Raw genomic sequence first — 22,367 nt, 5'->3', positions numbered from 1 at the left:
GACAACAGAGGAAGAATGAAGTTAGTAGAGCTACTGAAGAAAGGTTAGGAAGAAAGGAAAGATCAACTAAAAATGAATGGATAACTCAAGAGATACTAAACCTGATTGAAAACTGATGAAAGTACAAGAATGTTATGTTATGAATGTTAAGAGCTCAGATGGAAAACCACTTCTAGGGAAAGACGACAACGCAGAAAGATGGTAGGAACATAGCCAATAGTTGTATCAAGGTAAAGAAGTGAACAATACCGTTCTGGAACAAGAAGAGTCTGTTGATGCTGATAAAATGGGAGACCCAATATTGGAGCCAGAATTTGAAAGCGCTTTGAGAGACCTAAATAGGAACAAGGCACCTAGAATTAATGACATTTCTCAGAATTACCGATTGCCTTAGGAGAAACCAGCATGGTAAGGTTATTCCATTTAGTGTGTAAGACATATAACAAGAGAAGTGCTGTCCAATTATAGGCAGAATGTTATTATACCTATTCTCAAGAAAGCTAATAATGCTATTTGCTTTTATGTCTCACCAACTACTTTTACGGTTTTCGGAGACGCCGAGGTGCCGGAATTTTGTCCCGGAGGAGTTCTTTTACGTGCCAATAAATCTCCCGTCACGAGGCTGACGTATTTGAGCACCTTCAAATACCACCGGACTGAGCCAGGATTGAACCTGCCAAGTTGGGGTCAGAAGGCCAGTGCCTCAACCGTCTGAGCCACTCAGCCCGGCAATCTCAAGAAAGCAGGTGGTGACAAATGTGAAAACTACCACACCATTAGTTTAGTATCTCACGCCTGCAAAATTTTAACATGTATTATTTACAGAAGAATGAAAAAACAATTGAATCATGACTTGTTAAAAGAGTTGAGTCCATAGAACCTAATTTTAAGAAACATTAAAGAAAAAACATTATTTATCCACCAGTTAATTTTGTTCTTGTAAATTGCACTATTCTCATAATTTAACCTGTAATGTATAACATGTAAGATATAAGTTTTTAATTTTAATGCATTTTTACATACAGATTAAGGTGTTTAAAGTACATGGACTTAAGTCCTTTTAACAATTCATTCTTGAATATTGTTCGTATATGACATAGTTTGAAACCATACAGATGTAAATTGTTTCATTACACCTGTTTTTAAAAAATATTAATACCACTTTTTACAGACGTGACAAATAGTAAAAGTACTTATTAGGTTCGTATAAAATGTCATCTGCAAGGTATTATGACATCAAAGGCTAACTACTTAACATTGTTACGCTCATGACTTCTTATTTCATTAGTCGTCGTCACTAACATCAGCCCCTTTGTCTTCATTGTTCCACCGCAGAATCTCCTGGTAAAATGTGTCTTCTTCTGTACCACAAGGAATGTACGGTAGCAGCTGTTGAATATCAGCTAGGTTTTTTTTTTTTTTTTTTTGATGGAAATTCTACCCTGTGGGTATGCTAAAGTCTTTGGAAGAACTGTTGCCTGTACTCCTGATTGTGCAAGTCTGAAAGTATGACAAACAGGACTGCCGATGTATGGAGAAGTAACTACACAACCTTTCATATCTGCGGAGTATTTGAATTCCATGTACTCTATAGGTTTGAAGCTTATCTTCTCAGAATGTGGGACAGAATATTTCATGGTTTCCAGTGATCTCGTTTTCTTAAATCCTATGAACACTTCATCTCAGAAAAGCATCTTCAATATTATGCTGCAGGATAGCAGGACTAAAGTTGTTTTAACATAACATGTATTGAGGTCTGTAGACCTTATACTGATACTTAACTCAAAATTGCTAAAAAAAAAAAAAAAACTGGACTTAAGCCCTTTTAACAAGTCATTCAATTTGAGACTGAGTTGGGAGATCAATTTAGTACGTGAAGCAATGCTGATCTTAAAGGATCAAATTAAGGAGGACAAGATATTTGAGATTCTGAAGGTGACTGGGATCAGATACTGAGAAAGAAGAATTATCTACAATATATATATATTTACAATTGGCTTTATGTCGCACCGACACAGATAGGTGTTATGACGACGATGGGACAGGAAAAGGCTGGGAGTAGCCATGGCCTTAATTAAAGCACAGCCTCAGCATTTGCCTTGCGTGACAATGGGAAACCACGGGAAACCATTTTCAGGGCTGCTGGTAGTGGGGTTCAAACCCTCCTGGATGCAAACTCACAGCTGCGGGCCCCTAACCTCATGGCCAACTCGCCTGGTATTTCTACACTACAAAAATTAGTCTGCGGTGATAATCAATGACTTAGAAAAAACAACAGCAATCCAGAAAGGAGTGAGGCAAGGCTGCAGTTTGTCTCCTTCCTTTTCAATTTGGAAAGGGAATCACAATCACAATCCAAGGAGAGGAAATCAAAACCCTGAGATTTGCTGATTTTATTTTATCCGTCTGCAGAAGATCTGGAGAAACCACTGAATGATATGGACAGTCTTGGGGAAGGAGTAAAAGATGAAAATAAATAAGTCCAAAACAAGAGTATTGACTATTTTCACCATTTTGGTCCATATTGACTTATATACAAATTTCTATAAAATAATTTTTCGCCTTATCAATACTTTATACACTTTATTCTATTTAATTACCGTACATGTACATGTTTCGAAAGCCTCTGCTCTCTTCTTCAGCGGTGCCAAATACTAATTATCTTAGGACTATGGTTCATTGGTATCATATTTCAATTATATATTAAAATATATGAATTTTAAATTAGTTACAATATTACTCTAAGTTTTTCTTTTGCCCATTTATATTGTCATTTGTCACATATTTTACCAGAATTTTACCAATCATAAATGATAAAATCTAATTAAATTAATCCCTCTATGTTAATTTATGTCCTTATTAATATCTGAAAATAGTAACTCTTTCTTCATCTATAAAATCTATAAAATTAGTCTCTATCCTGAATTATAAAATAACAAATAATAAATAGCCACTTTGTAAATTAAATTAATAAACTACATTTATGAAGTTAGTAATTTTTAAAAAATATTTCTTCTCTCTTCTTTCTTAACATCTGCTTTAATTTTCTAGACTCCTTATTTTATAATTCAGGATAGAGACTAATTTTATAGATTTTATAGAAGATGAAGAAAGAGTTACTATTTTCAGATATTAATAAGGACATAAATGAACACAAAGAGATTAATTTAATTAGATTTTATCATTTATGATTGGTAAAATTCTGGTAAAATATGTGACAAATGACAATATAAATGGGCAAAAGAAAAACTTAGAGTAATATTGTAATTAATTTAAAATTCATATATTTTAATATATAATTGCAATATGATACCATTGAACCATAGTTCTAAGATAATTAGTATTTGGCACCGCTGAAGAAGAGAGCAGAGGCTCCCGAAACATGTACATGTACGGTAATTAAATAGAATAAAGTGTATAAAGTATTGACAAGGCGGAAAATTATTTTATCAAAATAAGAGTAGTCGAACAAAGTCAGATGATGCAAAATATTAGATTAGGAAATGAAGTCTTAAAGCAACTAGATTAATATTGTTATTTGGGTAGTGAAATAACTAACAATAGCAGAAGTAAGGAGGATATAAAATGCAGACTAGCACAAGCAAGGAAGGCCTTTCTGAAGAAAAGAAATTTGCTCACTTCGAACTTTTATAAAGGAAGTACAAAGATGTTTTTGAAGACTTTCATCTGGCGTGTGGCATTGTATGGAAGTGAAACATGGATGATGACTAGCTCAGAAAGAAAGAGAATAGAAGCTTTTGAAATGTGGAGTTACAGAAGAATGCTGAAGTTGAGAAAAGTAGACTGAATCATGAATGAAGAGATACAGAATCAAGTTTGTGAGAGATTGATTTGATGAGAAGAAGAGATAGAATGTTAGGACACATCTTAAGAAACCCAGGACTTGTTAAGTTGGTTTTTGAGGGAAGTGTAGGTGGTAAGAACGGTAGGAGAAGACCAAGGTATGCATACGACAGCCATATTAGAGCTGATGTAGGATGTAGTAGTTACGTAGAAATTAAAAGGTTAGCACAGGATAGGGTGGTATGGAGTTCTGCATCAACCCAGTCTATGGAGTGACGACACAATCAACAAGCACCACCCAGTGGATACATGCAAAGTAATATGAGGTAATTCCTATGGACGTGAGCAGCTTTCCATCCCGCCTACTCCGCTGCAGACTGATGTGTTCATGATGAGTGCACACGTGCCAAGTTAAACAATACAGCATGATTTATCACTGATACCATGAAGTCTGCTCAGCCAGATTCCACTTCAAACCTAAAGAGGAAGCAAGCACTGATGAAAGAAGCAAAAAAAATGAGGAAAACAACCTCATTTCCTCTACCATCAGGAATTTTGTAACCCACCAATATCAGCACCTTAGATCTCTGAGACCAACGTATATAACTACTAGCAGAGCCATGGCGGACCGCTTTGACGGACCTTAACCAATCCTGGAAGGATAAGTAGTCAAAAGAGACTTCTGCAACACCCACACATACCTTGGATTCAACGAGGAAGCTGAAGGATACTGACCTACCATGAAAACAGTGTTGCCATCTCAACAAATTGAGAACTTGTAAGTTGGGATGGAGGGAATCTGCAGCATGCAACAATGCGGTGAGGAAGAGCAGACAATAGAGCATATTATCCAGTGCTGTCCGACTCGTTGGCTGAATGGTCAGCGTACTGGCCTTCGGTTCATAGGGTCCTGGGTTTGATTCCTGACCAGGTCGGGGATTTTAACCTTCATTGGTTAATTCTAATGGGCTGGGTGTTTGTGCTGTCCCCAACATCCCTGCAACACGCACACCACACATAACACTATCCTCCACCACAATAACACGCAGTTAACTACACATGGCAGATGCCACCCACCCTCATCGGGAGGTCTGCCTTACAAGGGCTGCACCGGCTACAAATAGCCACACAAAATTATTATTATTATCCAGTGCTGCTCTCTGCATTCCTATCCTGGCAGCCCTAATCTTACTCCTGATGTTGCTAACTACAAAATCTTAGTGTTGATTTGTAAAATTTATTTTCATTCACTTTATGTTACGGATCAATTCCCTGCCAGGTCGGGGATTTTTACCTGGACCTGAGGGCTGGTTCGAGGTCCACTCAGCCTGCATGATTAAAATTGAGGAGCTATCTGATGGTGAGATAGCGGCCCCGGTCTAGAAAGCCAAGAATAACGGCTGAAAGGATTCGTCGTGCTGACCACGTGACACCTCGTAATCTGCAGGCCTTCGGGCTGAGCAGCGGTCGCTTGGTAGGCCAAGGCCCTTCAAGGGCTGTAGTGCCATGGGGTTTGGGTTATGTTACCGGAGTACTGCCATGCGATTATATTAACAACAGAAAATATGTTCCTTTAAAACAGCTCGAGTCCTAAAATTGAAATAAATGCATCACGTTAGATTCATGCACAGCATTTAGCACTATTCATTTTGACTTTAAAGGCATTATGATTTTCTTGAGATTTTGGCTGCCGGCCTCAAAAATTTTGAGCGAGAAGTCGTCGCATCCTTGGATATTTCACTGTAACTTAATGTATCAGGCTTTTAATAAGTTTGAGGAGGTGACCTTTGATGTTACAAGCTCCTTGAAGAAAGAAGAGTACCTACCTTCTCAAATAGGAAGTGTGGCTGGGAGAAAATAAGTACAGATAAGTTACTATAAATAAAAGATACCCTCATCCTAGAATTTCTGACATCAGGATAAGAGGAGAACAAGTGTTAACAGATGTTGAATAGTTTGGGTAAAAGAAGAACATGTCTCAAATATTACAGGAATTTCACATAAATGACCAAGTCTCCACTAATGAACCTGGTAAAAAAGACCTCGCTTCACTTCAAACTTAATTCCTGTTTTAGGGACTTGTTGAAATATTACAGTGTGTAAGTTATAACTTCATAATAATCAACATGATCTTGAAAGTAATATATTAAACTTCGTAAATTACACACTGAAAACAAACATATAATTTTAAAAGACCAACATAACGAGTATATGAGGCGTCCCATGCCAAAACTCGCCTTCTCCAAACTGACAAATTTTTCAGGAAACACAAAAAACGAATTGCTAACATAATGCTTAGTGTTTTTTGATGAAAACAATTCTAAAATTAAGAAAGAAATCATCCAAGGCCATTCAATATTGTGTAAATAAACCATGTGTTGTAGAGACTGAGTTATTTACGTTTAAAAAATGGAGAAGGCGAGTTTTGGCATGACTGATGGGATAAGGCAAGTTTTGCTCCAACACAGATGGGATAAGACCAGTTTTGCTGCAAACGAAAATTACTTTTAATATCTGTTTACATCGAACAAGGAGGACCCAATTAATTAACACCTTTGAAAATTACGTTTAAACATTTATTTATTAATATATAAAAGGTCAATGAATTTTAAAAAAATATATGAAGTAGTGTTTCATTAGTCCTTCAATGATTTTATTTTAAACAATTACGTCTACACCTTCTTCCTGACAACAGTAAGGTTCTTCATCCTCGCCCTCATTAGCAACAACAACAGCTTCATCATACGTACTGAGAACATTATTCAGATAGTTCGTTGATGGATTATCAAACCACTGATCACCAAAGTGACTGATAAGTAGTTTTTTGACGTCATTGATCTTGGCTGGCTTAACCATAACACCTCGTGGAACGTCATTAACAACTACGTCTTTTAATGTTTTACCTTTCTTCATAACTGACCTGGGTACGTTCATGTCAGCATTGTACGATACTTCACCTCTGATCAGAACATCATTCATTGATGTTGTTCGTGAAAGTATGAACCTTTTGCAAAAGGAAAACCGGAAATGCCACTATCCTGGTTTTTTCATAACTGCTGTGGCACAGTTTTTCGCCTCTGACAATTGGCAATCTTCACTTAGTTTAGTTACTGTTCCATGTTTGTTGAAGATCTCAGTACATGTATCAGGTTCATAGATAACTGGCATTTTTCTGAGTGATTTTTCAATTAAACTAAAAATCCTGTCTGATGGCAGGAAGGAATGGTCTCTAAATGGAAAAACAAGCTCTATTTTCTTCACAATATGTGGAGCACTATTTAGTAAATAATGAGCACACATTAAGTAGCCTTATAGAATTGATTCTGGCCACCGCAACCATCGATACAGAGCCTGATTACAGAGGTATCAGACAGGTCAGTTTTCACTAAACACTCATGGACTGCAGAAGCTATTTCATTGGATGACTTGCTATACTCATTTTCATTCCAAGTGTAAATGTGTACACTGTCTTTAGTCAACTTTTCTTTGGATGAACCTTTGATTATGGTAAAATTGTAGGTGTAGAGTTGCCTACAATACTAGGCACATAGGTCTGGTACTTCGGGAACTACTAAGTTCTTCTGACAGTCAAAACTAAATGTTTGCATTCCTTCAGCACTGTCCTGAAGCTTAGAAAAGAATGCCTTTGCACGTAATTTATGACACGTAAACCAATCAATTGCCACTGATTTAGAACCAGGATCCTATGCATCTTTTAACTGTAATGTTTAGTTAGAAACTTAGGCCTAGTACTGAAGTAAACAACGGCATGTTTCTTTTGGCGTTTTGCAATGGTTCTCTTCCAGTTTACGGGGTCTGCGGTCATCTTCCTACCTTTCTCTTTTTCTGCTGGAGTTATACTAGTATTTATTCTAAAACTTTCATCAAATAAAGCAACAGTATACCTTTACTCAAACACAACATGAACAGTAAAGAACAACAACTAACTGCCTGCCGGCCGGCCGGGTACTCACGTGACCTCCCAGCTGAGCTGTGATTGGCCAGTTGGATTAGACCAGTTTAGGAATGACAGGTGCATTGGAAAAGGCAAGTTTTGCTATGACACTCAATTTTCTGTGCTCATTTTAACAGGAAATGACCAGTTCTAGCACGATATGTGTATCATCAACAAATAGGGATTAACCCAAGGAATCCAGTACTATAGCTATCTCAATTTCGGAAAAAAGTGGATAAGGCGAGTTTTGGCATGGGACACCTCATTATATACAGTATATATATTGTATTTATGGCATAAATTCTATAACATTATGCTAAAAATCTATAAAGAATGGTAATGAAAGTAAAGAGAAATTAACTGGAAGGAACAAAAGACTAGTCATTTTAAACATTTCAATAAGCATACATTACGCACCAAATTTTTTGGACTGAAATTACAAACATGCTCTGAACTTCAAAATTCATCATTATAACATGCAAGGTGACGATGGCAACACTAACTGCGTCAAGACAGCATATGTTAAAAGGGTACATCCTCACGTCTCGTGCATTGTTCATACTGTCCTGCAGATTGTTGTACATGTTGACACAGGTTGCCACAAGGACATAAAAAAACAGACTTCTTCAGCAAGCCCCATATGTAGGTATCTGAAGGCGTAAGATCAAGGAAAGGTACAGGAATTCTGTTCCATGGGAAATTAGGAATTCATACAATTAACCCGATGAGTGCTACTCTGCCTATAGATGGTCCACGAGAACTCAAAATAATATTAGACATAAGTGTAGGATTTTCCCTTCACATTTAGATTTATAAAGAACCAATATTTATAAATGTTTTAAGCTAATAACCCAACTGATAAATTAAAAATTGAGGCTTCTACAAACTTTTTTACATACGAATGACAAAACTCAGCACTGAGGTACCAAACAGTCAACTGCTAACTCGGCACTTAAAAGAAGTGACCCCTCGCTGTGTGGGTTGTAGCTCCATCTTGCTGCATCCATTGTTGTTGCAGTGGCAGGTTTCTGGCGATGTTTGGTACTCTTTGATGTTCAGTCCATGTATGTAATTTCAGTGCTGTTTGTTTACCTGCATGCTGTATATTGGATATATTTTACATGGAAGGCAACACAATAATAAAAAAGAGAAGTCAAACCACTGCACATAGTAAGGATGTAAATTAAAATTGTAAGGTATACTCCTTCCTGCTTTTATTAAAATTAAGTAGTGATGGACAGTCTGAGATAGGATCTTGGGATTTCTCGAGACTACGGCAATGATCTGTCGCTCGCGAGAGGTGTTGAGACCGTTGTCCCCCACATCGTGCACCGAGCAGCATGTAGTAAGCCTACTTAAGAAACTAATACTGTACATAAGTTTCTAAATACATATAGTGTACTGAGTAAGGCAGGCATCAATTTCTGGAAATGAGACAAAGTCTCTTATAGTGCACTGGCTCCAAGTAGCCTACACAGTGGCCTCCACGGTATGCACTAGCCATGCATCTTGGTGGGTGTTCTATATACCAACTGAGGAGCCAAATTTGGCACACTGGGGCGAAATGCTGGCAACAAGGAATGAGTTGGCTGGGAGGTTTGTAGTGTCCAATAAGAGACTAACTACATTGGTATCATAAATTTACTCATTCGGGATAAATGTTTCAGGTTCCCTATGAGAATCAACATCTATGTCATCTGATGGCCAGGCAGGCATCAATTTTTGGAAAAGAGACGAAGTCTCTCATAGTGCATTGGTACTGCTGGTGGCTGCAAGTAGCCTATGCAGTGGCCTCCATGGTATGCACTAGCCATGCGTCTTGGTGGTTGTGTTATTTACCAACTGATGAGCCCAATTTGGCACACTGGGGCGAAACGCTGGCAACCAGGAATGAGTTGGCTGGAAGGTTTGTAGTGTAATGAATATAAGAAAATATTTATTATTTCGCCACCTATTCAATAAAATACAGAATGTTAACATATGAGTTAAAATATAGTTAAAATATAATGAGACATGTTTTGCCTCTTCTTATGAAGCATCTTCAGTCAATATCAAAACCTTACTTTTTACCAGGTACCTGGTTAAAGATTATTCTAAAATATATTGGAAGATGATGTGTGTTTGTAGGTTTGTAGCGTCCAATAACGGCCCAACTACATTGCTATTTCTCTGACTTTCCACAATGTGGACATTATGAAATGTGTATGTATATCCACCCCTTGTCCCATTTCTTTATGGGGTTGGGTATGAACTGAGATGAATCTTTGTAGCAAGTTTTTGTGACCAGATGCCCTTGCTGATGTTAACTTCATCAGAGGATTTAATGAGATGAAATGAATGATGTGGTATATGCTATCTTTTTTTTTTTTCTATTTGCTTTACGTCGCACTGACACAGATAGGTCTTATGGCGACGATGGGACAGGAAAGGGTCTAGGAATGAGAAGGAAGCGGCCGTCGCCTTAATTTGCCTGGTGTGAAAATGGGAAACCACAGAAAACCATCTTCAGGGCTGCCGACAGTGGGGTTCGAACCCACTATCTCCCGGTTAAGAGCTCACAGCTGCGCGCTCCTAACCGCATGGCCAACTCACCCAGTGTATATGATAGTAGGAAAGGAGAGGTCTGCTAAAGGTTTAACGTTCCCATCCGATGGGCAAATCACCATCAATAGCTATATATCCTTACTCCACACGAACACTGCGGAGAGGTTTGAAATTGAATCCAGTTCTTTCGGCATGCAATCTAGTCATTAGAAATTGTATACCATCACCACCTCTCCTCCCATGCCAGCCAATATTCTAATGGTGATAATTTTGTTGACCAACGGGACTCGAACTGGGTAACCACAGTGTCAGATAATAAAGGCCGGATGCCTTAACGGTCATTACCACCAGGCAGGCTGTACATGTAAAACTGTTATCTTGCATCTCACTTCTTTGCGCCTTCTATCTTCATGTGGTTAGGAGAGTAAGCATCTCTGCTCGGAAGAGCTTCAATGTTAACGCAGTGGTCACAGAATGGCACACTCTTAACGATCTTCGCCTCAGAGGTAAGAAGTAACTAATTCCTTGATAAAAGATGGAGTGTACAAATAAACGAAGACTGCAAACCCGTCATCATAGTCAATGGACTAAGCACTGGAAAACACAGTTTCACACGCACTTTTTTTTTTTTTGCTAGGGGCTTTATGTCGCACCGATACAGATAGGTCTTATGGCGACGATGGGATAGGAAAGGCCTAGGAGTTGGAAGGAAGTGGCCGTGGCCTTAATTAAGGTACAGCCCCAGCATTTGCCTGGTGTGAAAATGGGAAACCACGGAAAAACCATCTTCAGGGCTAGTGGGATTCGAACCTACTATCTCCCGGATGCAAGCTCACAGCCGCGCGCCTCTACCCGCACGGCCAACTCGCCCGGTCACATGCACCTTCGCGGGAAAGAAATCATATTCATTGCTCTCAGTTCATGTACCTTTCAGCATGGACTAAATTTTAGTCCTAATCTTCTCCTCTGTGAGCAGGAGTTCCCATTATTCTGCATTGTGCACATTCATTAGCCATCTTCAAGGATGGATCTGTATAAATCAGCACAATGATCTATTATGGCTGAGCTTCAATACGTTGTCTTATAACTGCCTGCTGCCAGCTGTTGATATTAACATGTTTATTAATGAACCTTTCAGTGATTTCCTATCACAATAGAGAAGTGAAATTATCTTAATAAAACAAGATTTCCATACCGTATTGTAAAACATTTAGTTATTGAACTTGGGTGTTTGACAGACTATTAAGTTACATTTAACTGAGCCACCAATGGAAAGTATGGCTTCCTTCTTAAAAAATTGTAAACAATTTCCTAAAATGAGAATGTTAACGTAGCCTTTCTGTAGTCAGCGAAGCACAAGAATATTGTTATTATCTCAAACCTTCTCCACGCTCTGTCGAACGTTCAAGATTCGTTCCCTTGTGCCCTTGCCTGGCACAAACTCACTCTACTTTTGGCTATTTGTGGCAGCAGAAAGGCTTTTGATCTCTCATTGACGATGTTGAGAAGAACCTTGCTAGCATGAGGGATCGGTGCCATAGGTCTGCAGTTGCTGCAATCCGTGGGAGCAGATTTCTTTTAGGTAAGCATCCAACCATTTCCCTGTGTCCCATATCTTCTTGCTAAGATCTAGTAATACATCTCACCCCCTTCCGTACCCATCACGGTAAATCGACCACATCAGGATATCGGAGTCAAAGACAGATCCATAGAGAAAGTCAAGTGAGTATTCGTAAGGTACGTCAGTCATATTTCAAGAAGGAAGCTATGGAAATGACAGTGGTAGGAGGGAAGGTGCCAGGAGGAAGACTTCAAGCACGAGCACCTATGAGATGGGTTGATGGGACAAGACAACTTCTAGGAAAGTCCTTATTTAAATTTGAAGCTTCACAGCTGGTGAAAATTCTCCAACTACTCCCGACATGTCACCACAGACTGTCAAGGGCAAAAAAGAGACAAATATTTCTATACATCCATGATCATCGTTACATGTAGCAGTTTGACCTTCCTAACTTAAGAGATCCAATGGTCCAATGACTTAACAAACTGGCTTTTCAGATTACTCCCACAGTCAGTCAGGACTGAATCTTTAACATGTTTTGATTGAAGCACTAACAAATATACACCATTCTTTGGATTTAAGGTTTTAAGTCATGTCACTGTATCAAAGCAATTTGGATTCCTTAAACATAACCATGTTTTTTAAGGAAGGCCTTGTCCAGGACCGTGAATTAATTCTTTATGAAATATTAAAAACTCTTACCAATCACAAGTTTTTTTTAAATGACCTGGCAACAATGGGGCAAAGTCTCTGAAAAAAGTAAATCAGCTGTTATTATTTCATAAAGAATTTAAATTTCACTTTTCACAGTGAATTCTATTATTGAATTCTTTCCGACCATGTCTAAGAAAGAATTTTCATATGAAAAGCTTTCCTGCTAAAACCTTAAAACTATTTTACAATATAAATCAAGTAATAACTATCTCATTAACCACCAAATTCAATATAATCACAATTTAAGAAGTTCAACAAGTTGCTTCTTGGTGTCTATGGGAGAAGTAACTTTATGACCTATTGTTCTTGTATCATTGTAAATCTCATGGTCATTCCCTCCAGCATCAGTTTTATCACCAAAGAAGTGTATTTCATCAAACTTTTCTTTTTCAAGATGTTGTAAACAATATGTTTTATCCCATCCAGTAGGGAATACATCAATGCTTATCTGACCACCTGAAATTATAAGAGATCACAATAAAACAATGCTAAAAGAACATTAAACAGTTGCTATAATGGGTATGGATGTTCTTGACTGTAATATGTCATATTTAACAATATGAAACATCAACAGACATTCATTTCATAAAAGTAATAAACAATAATAATAAAATATTTATCCACTGAGTTTGCGTATGTGATCAATGGGGAAAAGTCTTCTCAGTTTTTTACTGTGTTGATGGAGTAAAAGTTCCTAAAGGGGATGACTGTAAGTACTTCAATGTTAATATAGGGAAAGATCTTCATTGGGGTTGTAGTAAGGATGTAAAGGGGAGGGGATTTAAGTCTCGGGTGAGACCCCAATTAGAGTATGGTTCCAGTTTAAAGCCACTTGATTTGAGAAATAGAAAAAATCCAAAGAAAAGCAGCTCAATTTGTTCTGGATGATTTCTGACAAAAGAGTAGCATTTCGAAAAGCATTACAACATACATTCTTGAGCAGTCTGTATGTCCTCTAAAATCTCACACTGCCTGTATTATTTCTACTGCAACTTCATTTTTCCCCACAATTTCCCCCATCTTTTTTACTACCAGTGAGGCTCTTGTCTCATGGGTGACGGACGTGCGTAAGATCGGCTCCACAGTTTCAGTGAATTAGAAGGTGTTATTCTAAAGGGAGCTATATAATAAGTGGTACACGAGTGTGTGATACAGTGTTGAATCAAACCAGCGAGTATCAGTCATTGTAACAATCAGTTCACCAGTATTAAGTAGTGATTTCTCAGGCAATATGGGCCGTAGCAAGCGCAACACCAGTGACCAAAGCAGTAGTGCCAACCGCAGCAGTGCCAACCCTGTTGAAGAGGCAGTCACCAGGATACTAAACGAAAGCATCAGCTCTGGTAAGTTCCTTGAAAAGATAGTAGCCGCCATATCGGAGCGTGTGACAGAACTCGTCATAAAGGAATTAGAAAAATCTCTCCAGTTCAATTCTGAAATTGTGGCAGAATTGAACGCAAAACTCGAAAGCAGGGATAAAGAAATCCGTGAGATGAGGGAAGACTTTGCTGCAAAATGTGACTCACTGGAACAATACAGTAGAAGAGCTAATGTTAGAATTTTTGGGGTACAGGAAAGTGTAAGTGAAAATACGGACGAACTTGCGATAAATGTTTTTAGGGAGATAGGTGTGAATGTGAATTTGCAAGACATTGATAGGAGTCACCGAGTCGGACCTAAATCTCCAGGGAAACCTCGGCCAATCATTGTCAAATTCACATCATATCGAACAAGGCAGGAAGTGTTTCGCAATAAGCGAAAATTGAAAGGTACCCCAGTAACTATTCGCGAGGATCTAACCTCCACCAGGTTGTCAATTCTTAAAGCAGCTATTCTCCGCTTTAATCAGAGCAATTGTTGGACCTCGAGTGGAGACATCATTATTAAGAAACCAGATGGCAGTAAAATTAGAATTAACCGGCTGAGTGACATTCCTAAGGACAGTGACAGCAGTTAAATGTAACAATTCACTGAACTGAGTGCAGCGAACTGAGTGTTTATATTCCTAGATTAGTCCATATTTATTTATCTCAAGATCGTTAAATTCTATCTTAGAATAGTTTAGTGAATTATCATTTATTTTCGTTTAGCTTAGTTAAAATTTCTTTTTTGCAACTATTTATCTATATATTTTACTAAAGAATTGCATTTACTTTCTTATTTCCTTATCATTAATTTAATAACTTTCAATTTTAAATACTTTTAAATTTTATTTTATTAATTTAGACACAACACCCTTAATTTAGTCGCGCTTTAAAATAATAGGTAATTCTAGGCACAGTTGACTATATTCCTGCACCTCACTACTTCAATTAACGTTAAATTCCTCCTAGCTCTTTGTGTTTATCTGTACATTTTGTTAACTTTCATCGTTCCAAGTTGGCAAGAGTTACAAGTAACAAAACAAATTCCTCTGACGTCACTAGTCGATTTCAACAGCCACCGTATGTCGCCTCAGACCAGCAACCCTCTCCCGTCCTTCCGCTGTCCCCACTCCCCTCACCCTCTAGCGCAAACCTTGATCAAAGTACCGCTAGTATCCTCCAGACTTTCGTCTCGCAACATCCCAGAGCCCTGCACGTCTGTCATATAAACGCGCAAAGTATATTAGCAGCCAACCGAATGGACGAGATTGCTGAAATATTCACTCCACCTGTTTTCCATGTCCTGCTAGTGTCTGAGTCATGGTTAACAGACAATAGCCAGTCTTCTTTGTGTCATCTTGAAGGCTACTCGCTTCTGAGAAATGACCGCACTCACAAACGGGGTGGAGGGGTATGTGGCTATTTCCTAACTAGCCTCAAACCTAAGCTGGTCGGTCATTCACCAGGCAGGTATGAGAGAAAACCGGAATACATGCTCGTAGAAACAACAACGAACGGGATTAAAGCGCTTGTAGGAGTAGTTTACAAACCTCCGAATACAGGTCACTTAGAGGATTTTGAAGCTGACTTGACTAAATTACTGCCAGACTACCCTCACACAATAATTATGGGGGATTTCAATACGGATCTAACTGACGCAACTTCTTCCGAATCCACACGACTCAAAACATTATTTCAAGCCTATAATATGGAAATCTTACCTCTCTCTCCGACTCACCATACATCTCATTCGCACACACTATTGGATCTTATAGTTACCAGCAACTCAGACAGAGTCCTCAATGTTGGTCAAACCTCCGTACCTGGTATATCTGCACATGACGCAATATACATCTCGTATAACCTCCGGCCACCGAAACCCTCCCAGAAATTTATCACCTATCGACCATTGAAAAATATAAATAAAGATAGACTCTTAGAGGACGCAGGCAAAATACCCTGGCATGACATAACGAACTATAAGAATCTAGATGACAAAGTTGACTTCTTTAATAGCAAAGTAACGGAACTATTTGACAAGCATGCCCCAAAGCGGCGAGCGAGAATATCGAAAGGACCCTCCCCGTGGTTAAATGACAAAATTAGACAACTTATGAAACAAAGAGACTGCGCTCACAGACAGTACAAAAATGACCCTACCGTACAAAACTTTGACGAATATAGGAAGTTACGAAATAAGACAACACAACAAATACGAAATGCTAAATTGCGACACGCTTACAGTTTAATTACGCCTGACGGTAGAACAGCGACGACATTTTGGAAATCTATTAATAAGCTTGGACTTACGAAGAACAAGACCAGAGAAGAAATTACAGTACCTCTCGAGACTCTTAACAAGTACTTTACTGCTAATTGCTCCGCAGTACGACATGACGACAAACAGAGACTTATGAATTATTATGGTACACACCCTACTCCTGACAGAGAGAAATTCTATTTCAGTCACGTGACGCCCCTCCAAGTCAGAAAAGCAGTCCTCAGAATAAGCACTAAAGCAAAAGGAATTGATGACATAGGGACTGACATGGTCAAACTAATTCTTGATTGTATATTACCAACCTTAACTCATATAAACAATTTCTCTCTCCTATACTCCACATATCCAACTCTCTGGAAGAAGGCTATTGTGCTACCTCTTCCGAAAAGTAAAATGCCCTCGAACGAGGGAGACTATCGTCCAATCTGTATTTTATCAGCTTTATCAAAAATCTTAGAATATGTAGTTCATACACAAATGTCTGAGTACCTTCGAACGCACAATCTCCTTAATCCTCTCCAGTCCGGTTTCCGACAAGGACATAGTACAACTACAGCCTTACTTAAAGTGACTGAGGATGTTAGACAAGCAATAGACAGAGGACGATTCACAGTTCTGGTACTACTAGATTACAGTAAAGCTTTCGACAGCGTAGACATTGACATTTTACTTGTAAAACTGAAGGCTCTACATTTTTCTCAGAGTACACTTGCTTGGATGCATTCTTATCTTCACGGACGTCAACAGTGTGTGAAAGGTAATAATGGAATCGTTTCCTCATGGCGCCACGTGAAGAGAGGAGTCCCTCAAGGCTCTGTACTTGGTCCTCTTCTTTTCACACTCTTTGTGAATGACATATCATCCAATTTAAGACACTGCAAATACCATATGTACGCTGATGATCTTCAACTCTACACCGACTCTACATCACGTGACCTCCAGGAAAATATCGACTTACTAAATATCGACTTACGGTCTGTTAGTGATTGGTCTGCTGCGCACGGCCTGAAATTGAACCCTACAAAGTCGCAAGTAATCCTTCTTGGCCATCAAAGTCAAATAACAAGTATAACTAAACGTCCGTTGCCAGGAGTAATCCTGCAGGATCTTCCAATTCCTTTTGTATCACAAGTGAAGAATCTCGGTGTTATCATGGACGAACGCATGACTTGGTCTGCACATGTCTTACATATATATGTCAAAAAGTTTACTCATATTTACATTCTTTATATAAATACAAACATATATTTCCAATAAAGCTTAAAAAGAGATTAATTGAAGCCCTTGTAATGCCACATTTTGACTATTGTGATGTTGTCTTCAATGACGTCAGGCCACAATTTTCCCTAAGGCTACAGCGCGCTCAAAATGCGTGTGTGAGATATATATGCAGTTTAAGAAAATATGACCACGTGTCACCATCTTTCCTAAAATTAGAGTGGTCGCGACTCCATGTTCGTCGTAACCATCATAATACTTTGTCTCTTCTCCACCGAGTTCTTACTACATCATCCCCATCCTACCTTTCTTCACGTTTCCATTACTTCTCAAATGTTCATGACAGACATACAAGGGCTCAAACATCCAACCTGCTCATCATCCCTCACCATCGAACTGCCCCATATAACAGCTCATTCTCGGTGTTTGCCGCACGAGAATGGAATCGTTTACCGGACGACGTCAGGGGAATAACAACTACAGTGTCATTTAAGAGAGCGTTAAGAGGTGCAACAGGATGCGAGTGACCTGTGAATTTCTGGCCTTTCAGTGATCGTGCTACTACAATATCATTACTAGCTATTATTATTATTATTATTATTATTATTATTATTATTATTATTATTATTATTATTATTATTGCTGTTGTATGTATGTCCTACTGTGGTGGAATTTTATTTCAGTTGTATTTTGATTGTGTTTTAATTGTGTCTTCTAGTATTAATTACGGTAGTATTACTTATGACTTTAATATATACTAATTGGTTTAGTGTAAGAGAAGGCCCAATGGCCTTAACTACGCCAATAAGGACATTTATCTATCTATCTACCTCTGCCATAACAATATATCTTACTAGCTGCATGTGATGAAAATATTCTTCACTTCATCTTGTTCTTTACAAACCATGTTAACATTTCCTGTTTTTATAATTCCATATATCAGTTTTGTCCTATTGTTTAGATAATCTCTTACTTTCTGAGTGAACAGTTCCCATCTTTGTTTCAACAACATATACTCTACCTCTTCTTACTTCCTTCAGTATGATGTGTTTTTACAATTTTCTACTAAATTTATTCTTTTCTTACTGTTTCCTTTCACTCCGACATTCCACCATGATGTTTCTTTTTTTCTGAAATTTCGTGATCACATGCTCTTTGTGCATAGAGGGCAGCCATTCTTCTCTAACATTCCAAAATCTCTGATATGGGCACCTGTTTTCAGTTTCTCCAAATACTATTCTTGTATCTACGTATCTGGCAATTTCTACATTTTTATTGTTGTCCACATGATAGCCATGATCGTTAAAGCGTCATCTGACTCTGTGGTTAGCTGGTTCGATTCCCACTGATTGAGAAAATTTCACTATCAGAATGTTGCCTGGCAGAGTGGAAGAGGTGCAATGCTTGCCTTTTTTTCTTTTTTTTACAATCAGATTTACGTTGCACCGACACAGATAGGTATTATGGCAATGATGGGAAAAACCATGACCTTAATTAAGGAACAGATTCAGCAATTGCCTGATGTAAAACTGGGAAACCACGGAAAACCATCTTCAGGGCTGATGAGAGTGGGGTTCGAACCCAATATCTCCCAAATGCAAGCTGACAGCTGTGTGGCCCAAACCGCACAGCCATTTGCTACCCTCTCCCTACCTCATTATCATAAACATCTCGCACCCAGATGCGCAAGTTACCCATGGGTGTCAAATAGAAAGATCTTCACCAGGCAGACCAAACATGTCCTTGGGCACTTGCGGCTCTAAAAGGCATCATCAGCATACACTAAAGCCTAAGCCTTGTCGCTGCAACCATTCTCCTCTCAATCCTACTGTTCTCTTAACTTCCTTGTAGTTTTTACATCACATCAAGTTTCTCACATCCTCGAAGTAGGTCTTCCTTGGTCTTCCTCTTCCTTTCTTTCCTACTATTCTTCCTTCAAAGACATTTACTAGGAAGTCATTATGTCTCAGGATATGACCTACAAGCTTATCTTCCTTCTTTCCATATCCTTTATCAGCCTCCATTGTTGATTGATTTCCTTTAGAACATCTCGTTTTTTTTTTTCAGTCCACCATGTTCTCGTCATTCTCCTCCTAATCCACATTTCAGTTGCTTTCGATAAATCTCTTTCCTAATTTTTTTTTTTTTCAGTAGTCCAGCTCTCACAACCGTAAAGTAGTTCACTCCAGACAAGGGATTTTACAAAAGCCTTTCTTTTTTCTAAACTTATATGGGTATTTGTTAAAACACTTCTTTTATTTTGAAAGGCCTGTTTAGCAAGAGCTATTCTTCTTTTAATTTCCTTGGTGCGTCTGTTGTTTTCAGGGATAATGTTTCATAAGTAACAAAAATGTTGCACTTATTCGATTTTAGAATTTCCTGTTCTTATGTTTGTATTAACTTTCCTGCCATCTTTGCTCACAACTAAAATTTTGGTTTTCTTACTATTGATTTTAAGTTTGTAATGTTTCAATGTATCACACAGAACAGTCAACATTCTATTTAATTCCTTCTCAGAGTCTGCTACTATGGAAATGTCATCAGCATATCTAATACTGTGGATTCTTTCCCTATTTATCTTTATTCCTTTCCTTTGAAATACATATTGCTTCTTCATTAAACAAATTGGAAAGGTACGGTGAGAGTGGACAACCTTGCCTCACTCCTTTCTTAATTATTGCCATTCCATTCACTACTATATTTGTACACTGATTCTTGTAAATACGTCATATGCTAAATAATTATTTTTGTTTAAAAAGTTGAAAACGCTATCTCTAATACATCAACTTCACTTTATCTGGGATTCGAACCTCAGCCGTTCAGGTAAAGAGTCAGCAGTTAAGCCACTAAAGCTAATCACGCCTACATGGACAATATTCAGTCTTTTCGAAACTAAAAACTACTTACATAATTAGTGTAGGTTAGTTACTTAAAGCAAATACTTACCTATACTAAAAGTCAAACCCATGTCAGAAAATTTCTTTCTCAAATCTTGCACAAACTTCTCACGAATTTTGTGAGCTTTATCATATTCAACAAACTGTTCACGTTCACTTTGAGAGCAACTTCGGCCAATAGGAGAAAGATTTATCATTCCGTTTCGGAACTCTACAAATGTTCCACGTTTGACAGGCAGGGTAATCTCTGACATGTAACGGAGGGCATAATTTATGAAAACCTGAAGTTTTTCTTCACCCATGTGGTTCTGAATGCTCTGAAATCAAAGGATGACAAAAACATTTCAAACACACCTTAAGTATTTTTATTAATCACAGGAAGCAAATAAACAGAATATCAGCACCAAGGTGGATGCATATAACATATTTACACTATTATCATATGCACATTTTTTGAGAAAGTGTCTTGAAAAGTGGGGTGCATACAGTCACATACATTCTTGAACAAAGTCAAATTAAGTGCTATGTATGTAACAAGATATGGTGGGAAGCCTTTGATGAAAATGAGAGTTGTAGGTTCATGTTTTCTCACCATTTATGCAATTTTTGTTTGCAATTTCACTTCTTTTTTTAAACAATTATTAATACAAATATTATTTTTAATTTATGCTTATTTTATTTTTAGTTTTTACAGAGACCTATACAACATTTAACAACTGTGGCATCCTCAAATCTTCAAAACAGAGCTTGCTAATGTCAATGTTTAAAGAGTGGAATGCTCCGAAAACTGTAAAAGCAGTTAGTGGGACGTAAAGCCAATAACATTATTATTATTATTATTATTATTATTATTATTATTATTATTATTATTATTATTATTATTATTATTAAAAGAGTGGAATGGAATTAGTATTTGTTGATCAGTATTAGTAAGAAGTTCACAAGTTTGCTGTTTTATGTCTTCATGTTAATTAGAAACAAGCACAGAAAATCCTCCAATATCTCTGTCAAATGCAAAAAAAATATTTCATACTGAAAAAAATTGTAATAGGGATGCTGAAAGAGTTTTCAGTGTACAATGTTGGATTGATCCTGACTGTATTTTTTAGAAAAGGTGCACATTATATCTGTCAGTATTTTTGTTCCTTCCAGACTTTAGTATTTAAAAACTGCAATGCATCATGATATATTTGAGTCAGTGGAAAATGAACTCAGCAGTAGGTATACATACATTATTTTGGAGTAAATATGGTACATACTGTACATTTTGGATAAAACTTACGAGAGAGTTAAGTATACATTGCTCTGATTTGAAATAAAAGCATGAATTCCATTTAACAAGTTAAATATTTCTTATCATATATATGCAAATTATAATCAGAGTGGATTAATAGATGGAATAAAAGCAAGAAAAACACATTATAACATTATATGATTGATACACAAAAAGAGATTATGTAAAAGGCAGAATAGATTGGTTTTGATACAATGGATATGGGAGAAAGGGCACCCAGTACTCTGGGGTTAAGTACTGTGTAAGAGCAACCCCTATCTTCCTTTCCTCAAACCCTAAGAAATTCTTAACTTGAACATCAACTGGTGGCAAGGTCTACGGAAGCACTCAGCCTTAACATAAAATTTATAACGACTCCTTTTCTCCATTTCCTTCTTTTGTCTAGCCCCAGGGACTCTCAACTTGGGAGCGTGGGTTGGCAACCACGGGGCCCTTAGCAGAGTCCTGGCATTGCTTCCACATACTTGTGCTAGGCTCCTCACTTTCATCTATCCTATCTGACTTCCATTGGTCACACTTGTTTTTTTCCTACCACGAAGTTATTAGAGCATTCGAGGCCTACGGAGTCTTTCATTTTCATGCCTTTCGTGGCCCCTGCCTTCATTGGCTAATACCTTCATTTTTTAAAATGTCAGATCCTTTCCATTTCTTCCCTCTGATTAGTGTTAATAGAGGACGGCTGCCCAGTTGTACTTAATACCACCACCACTTCTCTTGTCTATCTCTCTAGCATAT

The 22,367-nt window shown here is 37.8% G+C and overlaps 1 protein-coding gene across 6 annotated transcripts in view; it reads right to left on the bottom strand.

Annotated features, from left to right (window-relative positions):
* Positions 1 to 11,108: 11,108 nt before the first annotated feature.
* Pmm2 (phosphomannomutase) overlaps positions 11,109 to 22,367 on the bottom strand; it is a 54,549-nt gene continuing 43,290 nt past the window's right edge. For 5 of the 6 annotated variants that reach the window (XM_067149712.2, XM_067149711.2, XM_067149714.2 and 2 more), the window contains exons 5-6: positions 20,388 to 20,655; positions 11,109 to 13,034 (exon numbers count right to left, since the gene is read on the bottom strand). In XM_067149712.2, the coding sequence (XP_067005813.2) occupies positions 12,814 to 13,034; positions 20,388 to 20,655 (489 nt within the window). In that variant the 3' untranslated portion in view covers positions 11,109 to 12,813. The remainder of the gene's footprint in view (positions 13,035 to 20,387; positions 20,656 to 22,367) is intronic. The other variant, XM_067149709.2, reaches the window with a different exon arrangement.

The sequence above is a fragment of the Anabrus simplex genome, chromosome 6 (assembly GCF_040414725.1).
Source record: "Anabrus simplex isolate iqAnaSimp1 chromosome 6, ASM4041472v1, whole genome shotgun sequence".
Taxonomy (NCBI): domain Eukaryota; kingdom Metazoa; phylum Arthropoda; class Insecta; order Orthoptera; family Tettigoniidae; genus Anabrus; species Anabrus simplex.
This window is presented reverse-complemented; position numbering and strand designations above follow the sequence as displayed.